The 18,933-nt window shown below is 42.7% G+C and overlaps 2 protein-coding genes across 5 annotated transcripts in view; both read left to right on the top strand.

Annotated features, from left to right (window-relative positions):
* Window positions 1-7,808: 7,808 nt before the first annotated feature.
* LOC135743985 (uncharacterized) lies at window positions 7,809-12,939 on the top strand. The gene is made up of 4 exons (XM_065261902.2): window positions 7,809-8,588; window positions 8,969-9,101; window positions 9,389-9,523; window positions 10,688-12,939. The coding sequence occupies exons 1-4, from the start codon at window positions 8,021-8,023 to the stop codon at window positions 11,355-11,357; spliced, it is 1,506 nt and encodes a 501-aa protein (XP_065117974.1). The 5' UTR covers window positions 7,809-8,020; the 3' UTR covers window positions 11,358-12,939.
* A 3,124-nt stretch (window positions 12,940-16,063) lies between these two features.
* Window positions 16,064-18,933, top strand: part of LOC135743956 (probable E3 ubiquitin-protein ligase HECTD4) — a 70,725-nt gene continuing 67,855 nt past the window's right edge. For all 4 annotated transcript variants that reach the window (XM_065261872.1, XM_065261871.1, XM_065261870.1 and 1 more), the window contains exon 1: window positions 16,064-16,334. In XM_065261872.1, coding sequence (XP_065117944.1) covers window positions 16,188-16,334 — 147 coding nt within the window. In that variant the 5' untranslated portion in view covers window positions 16,064-16,187. The remainder of the gene's footprint in view (window positions 16,335-18,933) is intronic.

The following is an 18,933-nucleotide window of genomic DNA, read 5'->3' as shown; positions in this document are numbered from 1 at the left end:
AAAAGTGGGTTTTAGAATAAGCAGCATTTGGGTAAAGTGACTAAAGTCACACAATAAAATCACAATAATAAAGTATAAATCAAGATCCGATTCATGATGTCAATTAATGCGTATGTATACATCAGCTCAGAGTCATATTTGTTTATTTTTTTTAAGAATGATGTCATACTCTTACCTCCTTAGAATTAGCTGAAAGTTTGTTTTTAGTTTCATTATTAAAGTTTCATACTCAAAGACCTACTGGGCCATTGCACCGAACCATTACATTATTCCCTGGTTATCCCAAGGCTTAAGCCTAGTCCTAGACTAAAACATATGTTTGGCTGTCTCAACAGAAACTAACTCATACTGACAGATGTTTATAAAATATGCTTAATTTAACTAAAGCTTTAGCTAATCCTTGTCTGTGAAACCAGGCTTAAATGTATAAAAATGCAAGAAAACTAACTCTAAAATACATTTTATTATTACGCAAGGTGTCCTGCATGTTAATCTTACACCAAATTGAAACTTTATAACATTAATAAAAACTACACAGATCACAGAAAAACAGCACGTACATTTACTTACATTTTCATACACACTGAAACATATAATATTGACGTGTTGACATGACTAATACATTAATTATTTACGTATTAACAGCTTTACAAGATCCTATTCATAAATAATAAAAATCGCAGGCATTGGCTTTTCAGTTCAGTAGTATTTTCTGACTTTCAGTCGTATTTTCTGACCTTAAGATGAATAATATTTCTGTAATCATTTAACCATTTTGACCATTTAAAGTTTAGTTTGTTTGCCATAACACACAAAATGTGTTTTCTCTTATGCAACAATAATTACACCAAAGCACAACATAAATTTACAAAGATGTTAATTTTATTCGTTTGATGTAATTCACATCTTTAAAATTCATATAATTGCAAGGGACAAATCCAAATGTAGCCCTTTATCTTGATCCCAGATCTCATCAGCCACCGTAAACGTCAACTCTCGCCTTGGAAATTCAAATATTGCACCTTAAGAAGCTTTACAACACATTGCTGTACTGCAGTGATATCCTTGCGTCACAGATTTGCGACATTGCCATCTTTCAGTCAATGTACTTTTGAAATTTGAAATGCGCACCTTGACAGAGAGAATCCTGTATCCAGGGCTATCCAAATCTTACCCTGGAGGGCCGGAGCACTGCAGAGTTTAGCTCCAACCCTAATCAAACATACCCGCCTGTGAATCTGTTTCGACCTCACTCTGACCGTCACTACCGTCTAAAAAGGAATGATCACCTTCGTTCTGCCTATCACCGAGACCATATGTCAACAAAGTCATGTCCATGACCTCCGGAAGCAGAACGACCCGTGCCTATAAATAGCAGAGAATGCTCCCGGTTCAGTCTCTCACTTTGATCGCCTCATACGAGACCGTGAGTAAGAGACTACGTATTCAGGTAAGAATTTCTGATTATTTTCTTGTTGCATTCCACTAATTCGTTACCTAAACGGTGCGGGTGCCTTGTGCCCCCGAGAATTGTTGTGGTTTGTGTATTTGACTTATTATTTCTAGGCTATTTACCCTTTCATTTAAACTTATATGCACTAGATTTCTGGGTAATTTAAGTTGTTTATCCGTGTGCCTCTACTGCTGTTCGCAGCCGTGGGCTTTGTGCGAGCCCACTAAGTGCGTTCGCGCGCTGGTGTGGGCCGCCATTATACCTGTGTTTGTATTTACTGCTATTTTCAGCTGGTATATTGTGTCTGCTGCTAGTGCTATTTTTTGTTGAATTATTTAGTGGGTGACTGTTTTTTCCAGTACATTATAAACAGCCTGTTATTATTGTGTTTCCTGTTCACTATTTCAGTCTGTTAGGTGCGTTTACGTGCTTGTGCAGGCTGTGGCAGTATTCCCCACACCCTATACCCCTGTTCTCAGCTGGAAAGGGGTTAGTGTGTGCCTGCTAAGTGCATTCGTGCACCGGTGCGGGCCATCATAATACTGGGTGCTGTGCTTTTCTGCTCTTTAGGTACTTTTCCGCCTTGAGTGGCGGCTACAACCACACTTTTCCTGCAATACTCCCCTCTGACACGCCCTATACCCCTGTTTGCAGCTGGTGGGGCTAGTGTGCGACCGCTAAGTGCATTCGTGCGCTGGTGCGGCCCACCGTATTACCTTGGCGGATTGCTGGAGGAGGACTCCAGGCATTACATTGGGATTCTGTGTTGCTGCAATGGCTTCCCACTACTGCAGGATCTGCAACGCCTCCATGAGTTCTAGGGATGGGCACAGGGAGTGCCCCACATGCCTTGGAGCTGCCCATGTGTTGGAAGACGTGGACAATCCCTGTAGTGCAACCTGCGATCTCTCCAGGGACGAGCGACGGCGCCGGGCCAGCCAGGTGCACGGCCATGTGTGTGAGGAAGGGAGCGGGAGGCGGCGCTCCCCTGACCAGCCGTCCCTCTCCAGTAGCGCAAGCGCAAGCGTTCACGTTCGCGTGATCGACAGCGGGATTCCCCCCATGGAGTTACCCAGGTGGAGCCACCCAAATCTGTTAAGCCCCCTGCCTCAGCTACGGTGGCAGAAAGCAGCAGCACGGGGTCACTCGAGATCCTTGCGGCTCTCCAGGCTCTGTCACGGAGGTTGGACAAGTTAGAAGGTAACCAACAGGACTTATTACATGAGGATCCCCTCTCATTCAGGCCTGAGAGCTTCGGCGAGGAGGAACATCAAGACAATGTAGATGTGTTATCCCTATGCGCTTCACACACAGTGGTGGATGACACCACAGGTGGCGACGACCTCGGAGGGGAGCTACATTCTAGCTCTGCTGAGCCAGCTGACGGCTCCACGGAGCGAAGAGAGGCCCCTTTCAGTTCCCCGATGTCACGGGTACTGAGCGCTGCCAAGGTTTTGGGCCTTCAGAGGCCTACATCTGCCCCGGCTCCTGCTGGAGGTTTTTGGGAGGGCATCTCCCGACCTGAACCACGGCGTTCTATACCTGTAGCAGATGACTATACTGCAATGCTGAGGTCATCATGGGGTACAAATTCGAAACGGCCCCAGTTTAATGCAGGTTGTCGCCAGCTGGCAAATGCTAGTTATCCGGTTGAAACTGGACTGGGGAACATGCCACCAGTTGAGTCGCCTATGGCTGCATTGACGTCTCTGGGGTTTTCCCGGGTATCCTCCGATCCACGGTGCCCTCACAAGGAGTGTGCCAAGACGGACCGTTTGGTCACTAATTCCTTCAACGCATCAGCTCGAGCGGCCCGTATTGGTAACGCTCTAGCCATCACCCTGGCGGCTCTACGGAAGACACTGGGCCCAGACGATCATGATTCCAGGGCCCTGGTCGATGCGGCTCTTTCTTCCCACTTTCAGCTGACATGTGACGTAGGGGATGCTATGGCCTCTGCAGTGCTGTGTCGCAGACAAGTTTGGCTGGCACAAACCTCCTTGCCAGATGCCATCAGACAGGAGCTACTCAACCTCCCTGTGGTACCAGGACACGTCTTTCACCCTGGATTCCAGGAGGTGCTTGATCGGATTGAACGGACTGCAGCATCTAGGGAAGCTGTCCAGAGGGTTTGCTCTAGGTCTGCTTCAACTGCCGGCCGCCCACCTATCAGCAGTTATAGGCTGCGGCAGCCTACCGGCCTCCATCAGCAGGTGACAACCCAGAGGCCCCACAGGACTGGCGATTTCGTGCACCTGACCGACGTACAGCCTCAAATTCCAGAGCTAAGGGACGGAGAGGACCACAGCGGGGCACTGGCAGGGGTGCAGGCCGCGGTGGCGGTCCTGCATAGGAGTCTTGGGTCGCCCGTCGATTGTCCTTCCCAGCTGTCACGGACCTCCTGGAAAGGCATTGTGCCAGACCCTTGGGTCATGGCTACGGAGGCTCGCGGCTACCGATTACAATTTCGGCGGCGACCCCCAACGTTTTCAGGGATCAAGATAACGTCCGTAAAAGACCCTGTTTTAATGTCCGTCCACGTCAAAGAGGTCCAGGAGTTACTTCTGAAGGGGGCCATCTCAGAAGTACCACCCAGCGCACAGCTCACTGGGTTTTACTCCAAATACTTTATTGTTCCAAAAAAAGACGGCGGTCATCGGCCTGTTCTCGACCTCAGGCCCTTGAACCGATATCTCAAGGTGCTACCCTTCAAGTTGGTCCACACAAGGGTGGTGATGCAGTCTATCCAGCAGGGGGAGTGGTTCACGTGCCTGGATCTGAAAGACGCCTATTTCCACGTCCCAATCTGTCCAGAACACTGGCCCTTCCTGCGCTTTGCCTTTCAAGGCAGGGTATTCCAGTTCCAGGTCCTTCCCTTCGGTCTTTCTCTGGCCCCAAGGGTCTTTCCTCACGTGGTGTCAGCTGCGCTGTCCCCCTCTCCAGGCTCGAGGATTGAAGATCTTGCCCTACCTGGACGATTGGCTCATGTGCGCCCCCTCTCGGGAGCAGGTAGTACGAGACACAAGCACAGTTCTGGCCCACATTCAAATGCTAGGCTTCACTGTCAACCACAAAAAGAGCAACCTGCAACCCCGCCAACAGGCAGAGTTCATCGGCATCCTTCTGGACTCGGTAAGCATGACTGCGTCTCTCACTTCACAGAGAGCAGACAGCTTGATCAACATGACGAAGCAGTTTCACTTAGGCAGCCTTGTCACAGCTCACAGAGTTCAAAAGCTACTGGACTTGGTGGCTGCAGCAGCAGCAGTGATTCCTCTGGGCCTGCTGAGGGCACGCCCCCTGCAGTGCTGGTTCAATGCTTTTCATCTTCACCCCAGAGACGACAGGCAGATGAAACTGCGTATATCTCAAACCTTCATCAAAGCCCTACGCCCTTGGAGCAACCGGGAGTTAATTTTACAAGGTGTCCTACTGGGGGGCCTTCCCCACAGGAGACAGGTCATCTCAACGGACGCGTCCCTGACAGGCTGGGGGGCTGTCTGGGAAGGAAGGGCAGTGAGGGGCACATGGCAGCCGCTGTGGATGAAGGAGCACATAAATGTCCTCGAGTTGAAGGCCATCCATCTTGCTCTTCAGAAATTCCTGCCAGAGTTGCAAGGCCAACATGTTTTGGTGAGGACAGACAGCACTTCGGCAGTATATCATATCAATCACCAGGGAGGCACAAGGTCCCAACGATGCCTCCAGGTGGCAGAGGAGTTGCTGATATGGGCATGGCCTCGATTTTCCTCACTGAGGGCAGTGCACATTCCAGGTGTGGAGAACAGAGCGGCCGACATTCTCTCCAGAACAGGGCCATTCCCAGGAGAGTGGAGGTTGAACACCGACATAGTCGTCCAGATCTGGATGCGTTACGGTGCGGCCCAGATGGATCTCTTTGCGTCAGCGAAGACAACACACTGCCCAGAATGGTACTCCATCATGGGGCAGGAGGGCAGTTGATGCCTGGATGCTCTGTCGCAAGACTGGCCAACAGGCTTGTTATACGCTTTTCCTCCACTCCCTCTCATAGCTCAGGTCCTCCGACGGATCAGAGAGGGCCACCACTCAGTCCTGTTGGTCGCGCCACGGTGGCCGGCGAGGCCATGGTTCCCAGAACTCCTCCGGATGCTGCAGGGTCAGCCATGGCAGTTACCGTGCAGAGCAGATCTCCTGACGCAAGCAGACGGGCGGATTTGGCATCCGAACCCGGAAGCCCTGTGTCTATGGGTTTGGCCCCTGCAGAGCCCATCGATGGACAGCTAGATAAGGCTGTACAGGAGACACTCAATAATGCCAGGGCCCCATCTACCAGAGCTGGCTACGCACTCAGGTGGAGGATCTTTTCAGAGTGGTGTTTTGGCTTGGGCATCGAGCCAACGGTCTGCCCCGTGCCACAAGTATTATGCTTCTTGCAGTCCCATTTTGATCAGGGCAAGGCAGCCAGTACGATTAAGGTTTATGCTTCGGCCATTTCAGCTTTTCACCAGGGGGCAGATAACACATCCCTGGGTAGGCACCCTCTGATTAGCCGGTTTTTAAGGGGAGCCTGCCGGTTACGTCCAGGTCGCACCTTGCGGGCACCAAGCTGGGACCTGCCTACAGTTCTGACATCTCTCACTGAAGGTCCTTATGAGCCTATTTCAGACGCAGATCTACGGTCTTTGTCTCTTAAGACTGCATTTCTCTTGGCTCTCTGTTCAACCAAACGAGTCTGGGAGCTGTGTGCTCTCTCCGTTAGTGATGACTGTTTGAGGTGGCAGGCAGGGGGCACTGGCGTGTCACTCTGGCCGAATCCAGCTTTCCTGCCAAAAGTGCTTGATCAGCAGTCCATGAACAAGGTGTTGAAGCTGGCTCAATTCCAGCCTTCCTCTGCCTCACAGGCAGAGCATGACAAGCTTATCACATTGTGTCCAGTCAGGGCCTTGAAAGCCTATCTGATCCGTACACAGGCTTTAAGAAGAATGCACTCTCAACTGTTTGTCTGTTATGGGGCGGCAAGGCAGGGACTGCCGCTTTCCAAACAGAGGCTATCTCATTGGCTGGTGAAGGTTATTTCCCATGCTTATAAGGCTCAGGGGATACCGGTCCCAACCGGTACAAGGGCTCATTCTACTAGGAGTGTGGCTACATCTTGGGCTGCCCTCAAGGGTGTGGCAGCAAGCGACATCTGTGCAGCGGCTTCGTGGTCTACGCCATGCACTTTTACAAGATTTTACCGGGTGGATGTGACTCGACCAGCTCCGGTCGGCGACGCTGCCCTCATGTCTGTGACTGAGCGAGGTTCTAATTGATCCTGGGTTCCTCGCGACTCTGTTGGTATGTGTCATCCCTTTTTAGACCGTAGTGACGGTCAGAGTGAGGTCGAAACAGATCGTAGGTTACGCATGTAACCATTGATCTGTGAGACCGAGGGATGACCGTCACTATCCTTGTCGCTCGGACCATTCTGAGGCGCTCAAGGTAGGAGACTGAACTGGGAGCATTCTCTGCTATTTATAGGCGCGGGTCGTTCTGCTTCCGGAGGTCATGGACATGACTTTGTTGACATATGGCCTCGGTGATAGGCAGAACGAAGGTGATCACTCCTTTTTAGACAGTAGTGACGGTCATCTCTCGGTCTCACAGATCCATGGTTACATGCGTAACCTACGTTTTCTAGTGATCATGAAGCTCTTGATAAGCTTGCTCAGGTGTGTTTGATTAGGGTTGGAGCTAAACTCTGCAGTGCTCCGGCCCTCCAGGGTAAGATTTGAATAGCCCTGCTTTATGCTATAAAGTTACAAATTTTTCCTACACATTTCTGTTCATTATGTTGCATAATATAAAAGGATTACATTACTTAAATTATAAAAAGGTTTTTGGTTCAGGATAAGGTTCGGTGGGGTATTTTTTTCACCTTAAAATGTTTAATTAGTGAGAAAATGTAATTTGAAAAAACTTTTTAAATGTGTTACCAATTTAAAGTAATTTTTAAAGTCTATTCAACTTTCACTTTTTACAGTGTATCATGCTCAAAGATGAGTTTTAAGTGATCAACTACAGATGGAAAGAAATCTGAAAGCAGCATTTAGATTAAGGAGAGAAATTTATGTTTTGGAGATCCCACAATGTGTAATCAACTGTAATAAGTTAAGATGAGAGGTATTAGAGCATGTAATGTTTTGAAAGACAGTGAAGCTGATAAAAACTGGATAAAAATTGAAGTAAAACTTAAAAAATTCATGGGCATGGGCATATTTGTGCATTTTGGCAGACGCTTATCCAAAGCGAATCATGTGACTCGTGTCGTTGAAACTCAATCAGTTACAAGTTTTAACATGTTACCCAATAGTCGGGGACTTCAGTCAAAGTGCAGATTCATATGGAGTACCACTGCTAGTGCTACGCAATAGTATGGACACGCGTAACGGTAGACTATTATGTATGAGATGTTGGGCAACGCAATTGATTCATCGATCATGACACTTTGATTTATATAGCTTGAACTGAAACAGATGGATGCTTTTTGCAAATAATGCTTTTTATTTCCATCGACCCTTATGACAGCTTTTAAGTTAAGCGGCGATGTTTCCAAACTCCTCGAACAGCTCAACAATGTCACCACATCTCCAACATATGAGAATCTGGACTTTATTTTATGCTGTCGAGATTTTAACAATCGCGTGCTGTTGCAGTGCCATAATAACGCGAGACGGCAATGATAAAACGCCATTTTGCCAACTTATACAAGCGGACCGCGGGCGTTTCGAGGTGAGTTTTCTGAGCCATCAGCCGGACTCCTCAGCATCACTGCGGTTTTACTGGAGCAGGTGGACATTGGAGCGAAGGGTTGAGAATTGTTTCACGAGTACTGACGAGACTTTAACCACGCGTTATTTGTCCATGTGCGAACACCGGGAGCGCGCACAGGACGTAGCGGAGAGTTTGCTTCACTTCAACTTAAGCGTGATACTGGAAGATGACAGCTTGTGTAAATTTAAAATCAATCCGCTTAGCAGGTTTCCTTTTGGGCAAGCAAATGTAAAGCAAAACCAAAGGAGCATTACAATACGCCAGAAACGCGCATTTTTGCTTTTACCGGGAACCCTTTGGTGCGGCAGAGGCACGAGCGCAAACAACTATGAACAGCTGGGTAGGTTTGCATTCAGTAAATCATACAATTGACTTCTGCTTAGTGCACTACTACATAGCCTTCTATATTACAAAGATATTTATGGTCACATGCTACACAGTGTTGAAAGTCATCAAACTATTATCCTCACAATTTATTTAAATAATTTAAATGACTGACAAAGCATTTAAAGCAGATTATGTTGGTATGGTTACAACAAGCAACAAGTAAAGTGCTTTTTTTGTGCACTAATTTTGTACTTAATATACTATATAGTTTTCTTTACTTCTTAAGATAATCCTACTACAACTTTTTCATCTGGGCTGCATTGTCAATACGGCTGAATGTTGGTATTTGATGGTTTATAATGTCCTTTAATTTTCACATATGTTTTTATTTAGGAATGTTTGAGCATGCAGACAGATGTTGTAGGGAACATGATCATTGTGAGCACATTATTCGAGCCTTTTCTGTGAACTATGGTGTCTTTAATTCCAAGCTCTACACCATCTCGCACTGTGACTGCGACCACAGGTGAGCACAGAAAGCTTGTGGGGTCTTTCACATTCCACAGCCAGAAATATTTTCACATCCTCAGGGGAGACTCGTAAAAGTCATAACTCATCCTGTATGTTTGCATCTTCTGTGATGTCTCTCTTGTCATGGTTTATAGGCAGATGATACTGCATGTTTTAAAAGAAAGTCTGAAGTGGAGTACGAAGTTAACATTTCTCTGATTGGCACAAAGCTGATCCAATGAAAATTGCTAAATTGCTTTGTAAAATAAAAGAATACGATGTTGGATTTTTCTTCTCTGTTAGATTTAAACAGTGTCTTCTGGCTGGTAATGACACCATCTCCAACATGGTGGGCTACAGTTTCTTCAACGTTCTTAAAATCCACTGTTTCGAGTTGTCCCAAAGGAAACGATGCACCCAGTTTAACTGGTTTGGAGCGTAAGTGTGAAAATACAAAATCTACATTTATAAGATCAACTCTTTATAAAGGTTTTCATAGACTACACACAAAAAACAATATTAAAGTATCATGCAGCATATTTGATTTAGCGGACGCCAAAGTTATCTGTAAAGAAACTGAATTTGGGTTTGTCCTTCACATCGAATGGCTTTGTATGTAGTGCACGCGGTGCACTGACCACTTTTTCACATGCAGTTCTGGATCTGTTGGTGTACTTTATCATCTGTTTGCATGTTGATTGTAATGATGGTTACATAACTGAGTTACTCAAAATCACAAGCAAGTAGGTCTTTATCTGTCATGTCTTCTCAACTTTCAGTTCACCAAATTAAACAAGACAAGTCAAGACTGTGGCTCACCTCAAGCAAATCATGTCGAGTCCTGCTTGAAAAGTCAAGCCACAATACTATAGGCAAATGGCTATTTTGGTATTTTTCTCCATACAATTTACCAACCTGATCTCACAAATTTCCGTGGGATAGTCACTACATTTTTTGCTCATTTATCCGTGTCATTGTCACGGATCTCCGCATTTTTCCGTGTATGTACCACAGACTTTCTTTTTCGTGTCAGTTTCACATATTGGTTTCCTATTTTATAGACATTTTCACTTTGGTTTGGGGTTAGATTTGGGGTCTGGGTTAGGATGTCACTTTAACTATTGGTGTATACAATTTTTTTCCAGATTTAAAAAAAATTGCAGCCTGACGTTAGGGTTAAAGTTGGGTTTGGGCTAGAATGTCATTTTATGTAACGGAAAGTAGTTTCAACCCCAAACCTAAGCGACAATGGTAAGAAAATAGGAAAAACAATTGATTAAGTAATACATGAAACTGACACGGAAAAGAAAGTCCGTGGAGATCCGTGACAATGACACAGATAAATGAGCAGAATATTCCGTGACTATAACGCGGAAATTCGTAAGATCAGGCTGAATTAAAACTTCAGAATTTTAAATAGTGCAGACAAAACATTCAAATCAAGTCATCCACTTTAAACCCAAATTGAGTCCCAAGTAGATGTGGAGTCACATAATTTTCCCTTATTTAAATGAATGCACGATTTGAAGTCAATGGCAAATTGGTGGTTTGTTTGTCTGTTGGCTTATATCTAAAGCTGTGTTTTTAATTTTTTTTCTGCAGATGCACATCATTTCAGGTAGCACCCGTGGCAGTAATGAAAGACCCCACACCTTACAATTCTACCGATCTTAATAATGAAAGCAGTGACATCACTGACCTGTCATGCAAGAAAGAGCCAATTAAATCATTGCATAATAGCAAACGAAAAACCCCTAAATCTAAACAAATGAGGTTGCATAAGGACCATACAGCCTGTGATTCAGTGAAGCATGCAAAGAAAGACACTTTCCAACATCAAAGGTTTGTGAAAAAATATGACAAAAAGAAGAAAATTCACAAGGCTACACCTCGAAAAGGAAAGAAAGCGATGCTGTCAAACTCGCTCATAACCTTGACCCCTTCACCCCGAACGCACGCATCTGTAATGAATCAGCGGATATCTTTGAAGAACAAACTGGAAATTGTTCTTCAAAACATTGAGAGAGCATTGAAGGCAAAAGTCACTCCTTCACCATCATCAGTATCTGTAACAAAATCACTCCTGTTTCAAAAGACTTCAAACGCTCCATCAAAACGAACATTGATAACTAAATCGAGTCTTCAAAAACAGAAAAACAAGGGGAAATCTGTAAAATCCAGAAAGCTAAAGAAGTTTAAACCTTATGCTTCCTTTAATCCATCAAGAGGAGATCTTTTCCAGCAAAAACATCACGGAGGAAAAAATACTTGAGATCTTCATTCAGTCTATCCCTGTGTTTTTCAGTATCATTGTGTTTTTCAGTATCAGCAGAAGAGATTGTTTTATAGCAAATGAGGAGCTAATATTGTCATTACTACTTTTCAATACGAGCCAAATCTGATCCAGAAAATGCAGATGACTAAGGAAGTAAACTGTTGCCTACAATTCGTGTGTTTGTTGTAGGCCAAGAAAAGAGATTTATCTTGTTGAAATTGTTTAACTTAATTTTATAAATAAATGTTGCTTAATATATGCTGATTTGACAAAAATTCATTTTTTACAGTGGAGATACAATCAGACATATACACTCACCTAAAGGATTATTAGGAACACTATACTAATAATGTGTTTGACCCCCTTTCGCCTTCAGAACTGCCTTATTTTTATGTGGCATTGATATAACAAGGTGCTCAAAACATTCTTTATAAATGTTCGCCCATATTGATAGGATAGCATCTAGCAGTTGATGGAGATTTGTGGGATGCAAAAGATGCTCTATTGGGTTGAGATCTGGTGACTGTGGGGGGCATTTTAGTACAGTGAATTCATTGTCATGTTCAAGAAACCAATCTGAAATGATTCGAGCTTTGTGACATGGTGCATTATCCTGCTGGAAGTAGCCATCAGAGGATGAGTACATGGTGGTCATAAAGGGATGGACATGGTCAGAAACAATGCTAAGGTAGGCCGTGGCATTTAAATGATGCCCAATTGGCACTAAGGGGCGTAAAGTTTGCCAAGAAAACATCCCACACACCATTACACCACCACACCACCAGCCTGCACAGTTGTAACAAGGCCTCATATGTTCTCATTCTGTTTACGCTTAATTCTGACTCATCAGACCAGGCAACATTTTTCCAGTCTTCGACTGTCCAATTTTGGTGAGCTTGTGCAAATTGTAGCCCTTTTTCTTATTTGTAGGTGAGATGAGTGGTACCCGGTGGGGCCTTCTGCTGTTGTTGCCCATCCGCCTCCAGGTTGTGCGTGTTGTGGCTTCACAAATGCTTTGCTGCATACCTCGGTTGTAACGAGTGGTTATTTCAGTAAAAGTTGCTCTTCTCTCAGCTTGAATCAGTCGGCCCATTCTCCTCTGACCTCTGGCATCAACAAGGCATTTTTGCCCACAGGACTGCCGCATACTGGATGTTTTTCCCTTTTCACATCATTCTTTGTAAACCCTTGAAATTGTTGTGCATGAAAATCCCAGTAACTGAGCAGATTGTGAACTACTCAGACCGGCCCGTCTGGCACTAACAACCATGCCACGCTCAAAATTGCTTAAATCACCTTTCTTTCCCATTCTGACATTTAGCTTGGATTTCAGAAGATTGTCTTGACCAGGACCACACCCCTAAATGCATTGAAGCAACTGCCACATAGTGTACAAAATAAACACATTTTTATCTAAAAACACATTTTTGCTATCTTCTTATTGTATTTTTCACTCATCCAGTATTTATTTTCTTGTTTAAATATTTTTTGCTAGGTAACGTATTATAATCCACATGCTTCTTGCACATTTATGTTGCTTCAGTCGTGGTGTCCAATGGACATGAAAAAAAGAATTTTTTTTAAAGTCGCCATGAAACGGAAGTAGCGATTGCCTTATTTTCCCCGTGGTGACGTATATCCGAATGAAACGGCTTTTGAGATGAAATAAGGCAGGGCTGGATTTGAATTTGTCCATCGAGATCTGATTGGATCGTTTGAAGTTGGGTCGTGTTGCCAATTGCTAATCACTGCGATCTTCTCCCGGACCCCGCCCACCTGCCATACTTTTGACCGGAAGTGAAGAGAGATCGTTTTGAGGAGGGGAGGAGATTTGCATTTTTGATTAAAGATTATGAGCACACACGAATTTTTAAAAAATAATGAAGCTCACAGATAAGTCATTTGTTAATAATACCACACTATTAAAAATACATATATAGTTTTTCATTTCAATTTCATTGCGACTGAGGAGAATTAAAATTAATTGGATAAAATGCACACTGGAAAAAATCAGGTCTGAAGGGATAAAACATGTAAACTGAGAATGACTTTATTAGTTACATATCATATAAAAGCAAAAAAAAAAAAAAACTGTGTGTGTGAGTGACTTTGATGTGTTCTCTAAAGATCAAGAGCGGAGGTAACAGTCAAGATCCCTGAATCAAATTACTGCTGCTATTGTGTTTGTCTATATGATCTATCTGGCAGAAAATTGGCCCAAGCTAGATATCTGTAAGTATAACGTTTATGTGAAATGAAGGTGTCACTGCAGGATTAACACTTACTAAGTGCATTCGGTGAGATTTTGCTTTAGGACATCAGACTTTAAAAGGCAACATAACACACAAAATGTTTATGCTTGCTGTAATTTAACCTAAATTTAATTTTAGATTGACTTTTACTTAGGGCAGTTTTGTATATGGTTTTTCAAAGATGTTATATTTACATCCAGTTTTGGCTATACATCTACCGAGTTTGCACCAAAATACCATCAATGCATGATGCATGACTTTTACTTTCCAACTGTGCATATGGTTCACTTTATGTAATGATTTCGTTTTATTTTCTGATCACGAAAGTCCTGCAGCCCAGCAGTTTAAGAATCATCATCATGTCTATGAAGCAGTCCTCATATTGACATTTGTGAGCGCACCTGTCATATTTCTGCTTCTTTCCATCTATAAATGAAGCACTGTCTGACTTCAGGCAAGTAATGCAAGGAATGCCACAGGATTTAGGTCATAGAAAGTTCTTGATTGTTGTCTGTACATGCTCCAACTGGAGGATATTAAAATTGGAAACTAGTGGGATTGACTGTCTTTATGTTCTGACACACAGCTTAAGAGACCTAATGTAAAAGTTAAGTAGTGGGTTATGAATAGAGTCTGAATGAAAAGAATTTGACAAAACAGTGTCGATTATTAAATGAAAGTTGACATACAATATATCCTGTATATTTTAAGGTGGGTTGTGTTGTTTGCCAGAGATGGGTTCAGTGTGAGATCTGTATTTTGCTTAAAATTACTTAAAATCATATTTATTAATCAGACTGTTACTATATTAACTCTTTAATGTTGATAAATGGTTACTTTCCATAAACATACAACATTCTGAAAAAAATCATATTTTACTACAGTACAGTATATAGATATTGACATAATTGACCTAATGACGTAATGAGTAAATAGCATGACGTTTTAGTAACATTATGGACTGAAGCAGTTAAAGAAAGGTTTAATTGTTTAATGGTTAAGTTTAATATCATAATGATCCACCAGGTGTCAGTGTGTTGTTATATCAGATAAAGATAAGCTCTGGTTAAATAGGTTTATTTTATAAATATTTGAATCATTCTGCTGGCTCCTGTTATGATATCCGTTACACTCGATTATTTGGTTAAAAGTAGGCTGTTCATTTTGAAAAAAGCTACATTTTGTGAAAACACAGCAAAAAAGACATTTTCAAATATAATTGTACTTTTTTAAATATATTTTTAAGCCATTTTTTGAAAAATGTTTACATTTAGATTTTTTTTATAAATACATTTTAAAGCATTAATACTCATGACGCATTGGAAAAAAAACTTTGTAAGTTACAAACTAAAATGTTAACTGCAAAAACATCCTTACAATTGTATATTTTATACATTTTATACTTTATTTTATAAATTTTTTATACATTTTATATATTTTATTTTTTACAAACTTGTATATTTTTGCTAGTTTATTTTTTTTATTTTTTTGCTGTATGGGTTCAGTGGCGGACGGTGACTTATTGGGATGCGAAGCTCGTCACAACATGAATTTAGCCGCTTTAGGGTCTTAAGGGTTTATTATAAAAGAGATGAATAGGTTTGCCAGATACTCGCTTAATCTCATGTGTAATCATTGTTTAGTGTTAAGTTAGTGCAACCCTAACCCTAACGCAATTAATCGAATACAAAATAAAAGTTTGTTTTTGCTAAATATGTTTATGTGTGTGTGTATTTGTATGTATTTAAGAAACTTGTACATGTATGTGTATATTTTATATTATATATAGATAAAAAATATATACATAAATGTATACAGGTATGTATGTATTTATATATTCAAAACAATTACACATAGTGCACACACATGTATTATGCTAAACAGACTTTTATTTTGTATGCGAATAATCGCAATTAATCTTTTGAAAGCTCTAATTTTGACATGAGGCATGGTGCACATGGTTAACATGAATCAACGAACACATATTTTGCCATGGTGAGCAACACACCTGACACTCCAAACACATATTTTGAATTTGCACCCCTCGGAAGAGAAGTCACTGGCGCCACTGATGGGTTGTAAAATTAGAAATGTATTTGTTGCCACGGAAATACATTTTGAAACATATGAAGGTTAAAACTAAATATACAAAATTAAAAAATATATTTAATTAAGCTTTACTTTCTACAAAATGTATTTAGCACATATTTAAAATATATTCTCGGCCAAAAAAATTTTGTCAGTAGGCTACCAGTACATAAATAATGATAACCATGAACAGTACCAATGACAAAAACATTTATTATGAATAATAATTAAAAAATACAACAATGTTAATGTATTGTGTAAATATTGCAGCGTTAGAATGAGGGGTGTTATTAGGAGGAGGGGTACGAGACTCTAAAGGGTTAACGTGGCGCGGCCTCGCATGGGCGTCGTTCATCTGACGCGCACTGATGATGCGTTGTGCTGGCAGCTGAATGTCTGTCGCCGGTTCGGACTCAGATCGGATCGTAACCTACACTGAATTTGATGTTTGAGGACTTTGCTGTTGTTGTTGTCGGAGGAGAGAGACATGGGCTCGTGCGCCGTGGATTCCTCTCAGTGGCTGTCAGTGAAGGAGGAGACGATCTTCCTCCACGATGGACTCATTCGGGTCACGGACCTTGCGGAGCTGCCCAGTGAGATTGGAGTGTCTGAGCAAGCAGAATGTGAACAGGAGGTGTGTGTTTATTGTTTATATACCATACTCGTTCATTTAGTTTATTCGTCTGCGTCGTGGTCAGTGACATTAACTATAAACTTCAATTAATCGTCTGTGCTGTCAAGCTAACGGGACTGTGGTACTGAATCATGCTCGGTCAGGAGAGTATTTTAGATTACGTCTCTTTTTTTGACATGTTTTAGTTGTATCTCTTCAAGTAAAGCAGATGTTTAAGTGTTTTAGCGATGTTAAATCGTGTAGGGTGCCTGTGACGTTTACGTCAGTTTGTTTACTAGCTCGCGCAGTGTTGTCAAGCCCGTTATCAGATTATTGTCGAGCACAAAACTGTTAACCGATTTGCCTCGGTGTTGTTATTTGTAAAGAGGCTTATTTGCATAACAGGCTGTTGTAAACTGTTTCTGAAAGGTTTCAGGTTTGTGTGTCTCTGGATATTTAACGTGTTAGCATAGCAGCTAGCAAGAGGAGTTGAAGCAAGGTTCATAACGTTTGTTTTTACGTGCTTGTGTGCAGATTACATGCTGTTAAAGGTGCAATGTGTACATTTTAGGTGAATCTCTTGACAGAAATGCATTATAATTCACATAACTATATTATCAGTGGTGTATAAAGACTTTACATAACGAACTGTATTGTTTTTATTACCTTAGAATGAGTAGTTTCATCTACATACACAGTGGGTCCCCTTACATGGAAGTCGCCATTTTGTGCCGCCATGTTTCTAAAGTAACCCTAAGTGGAAAAACTACTCTACAGAGCGCCACATTAGTTGTGTTCAGCTTATGCATTGCTGTGCAGACCGATCGGCGAGGTTTGCCGCTTGCAGTCGATGGAGGATTAAAAGACAGAGCCGTCAAGTCGCACACCTGCTACTTGCCGTAGTGATGTGTGCGCTCGTGTTGGGCGATATGCCCCACGTAGATCGACGATACGTGATAGTATCGGGGGCGGGGCAGTATTTTACTCATTTATTTATTTGTTCCTTTTTTTACTCATTTATGACAACTCACTTGATTGGTGGACAAAAAAGAAGCAAGGGCAAAACTGTCATGACCGCAACCTCCTAAAACTGATGGCATAAATCCAAGTGCATCATTAAAGCGCAGGCGCTCAGAAATTTCTTGCGTGCCAGGGAGTGGGAACAACACACTTACTGGTTTTAAACCCCTGCATGCTAACCTCTCCAGTGCTAGGAAATGTCAGAGCAGCACCTGTTACAAGCTCATGTGCAGGGAAGAGTCTGAATCATGCGCGTTACAAGGAGGAGTGGAGAAGGAGTCCATGCTGCGCATATTTAGGTTGGAGCAAGAGTCCAAGATGCGTACATAAGTCCAGGTGCGTGCGAGAAGGAATCTGCGTGCGTTAGGTTTGTTTATACTCGCATTTTGGTCCGCCTCCACTGATCGCGCGTCTCAACAAACGCCTTAAGCTCTCTCACGCAAAGTGAAGCCCACAAACCCTCTTGTGAGTAAAAGCACCCAATGCACATGTTAATGTGAATCTTTGTGCGTTAAAATTTTAACACATTATGTGTCATTTTTTGTTAAAATATAACACAAGTTGTTTTAAAAGTAAAACAAAATGTTAAAAGGGGGTCGCACACCGGACACGCGGCTCAGCGCCATGCAGCGCCACGCTGTTCTAAAAAAAATTAAACACATTGTTTTCTATGAGTATACGCAAACTGGCACTGACAGGTGGCGCCTGTCCGCGGCGCCCAGCTATGACTCATGAAGTTGCTAAAATCCCTATCGCGCCACAGAGCCCCACTCACATAGTTTAACTTTAAATAACATCATATTTTTCCCAAGTCATTAACGATTTACATTGGCTGCTACCGTATATTTTGCATTTTGAAGTAGACGCTATCTGACTAAGCTTGGGCTATTTAATGTGTACTTCCGGTGTACATTACCTCCAAGTTGTCCTAGATGCGGCGCGGCACTGAGCTGCACGTCCGGTGTGCGACCCCCTTAAGAGTGAATTATGGTCATGAAAGCCTGCTATTGGCGATATGTCTGACGATCGTTGATACACAATACTATTGTCTATCGGTACAACCCTAGTGTGCACCGTTTTTTTTTATCGCGCATGATAGGGATGTTCACATTGACCGTTTAACCGTTAACCGAAGGTAAAAAATTATGACCGATTAACATTATCAGTTAAAATAAAAAAATATTTGTTAATACATGGTGTGTGTCGTCATGAGCCGACAGACATTTCGCCACTTTTCTATCTTTAATTTGTGATTGTCCTGTAAATGACACAAATGATTGCTGCCCTGACGGTCTGATAAAGTAATCATTTGTATGAGAAATCATTTGTATGCGTGTTTGGAAGCTGAACGGAGACGCGTGCGTGTCCGCGCTAGATGACGCGGTCCGTCTGCGCACATCCGGACAGATGTTCGCTGATGGCCTCTGACCCTAACCATAAACATCTAGCTCTTTTTGGACAAACGGAGAAAGATTGCACGGAGTTGTGATGACGTAACAGCTTTACGTGATTGGCTGCCTCACTGATGACAATGATCACGTGCGTTTCAAGTTTAATCCAACCCTTAGTTCCACTAATAAACATTATAAATTCATGTTTT

The sequence above is a fragment of the Paramisgurnus dabryanus genome, chromosome 2, assembly GCF_030506205.2.
Source record: "Paramisgurnus dabryanus chromosome 2, PD_genome_1.1, whole genome shotgun sequence".
Classification (NCBI taxonomy): Eukaryota; Metazoa; Chordata; class Actinopteri; order Cypriniformes; family Cobitidae; genus Paramisgurnus; species Paramisgurnus dabryanus.
Note: the sequence above shows the minus strand (reverse complement) of the source record. Positions and strands in the feature narration are given on the sequence as shown.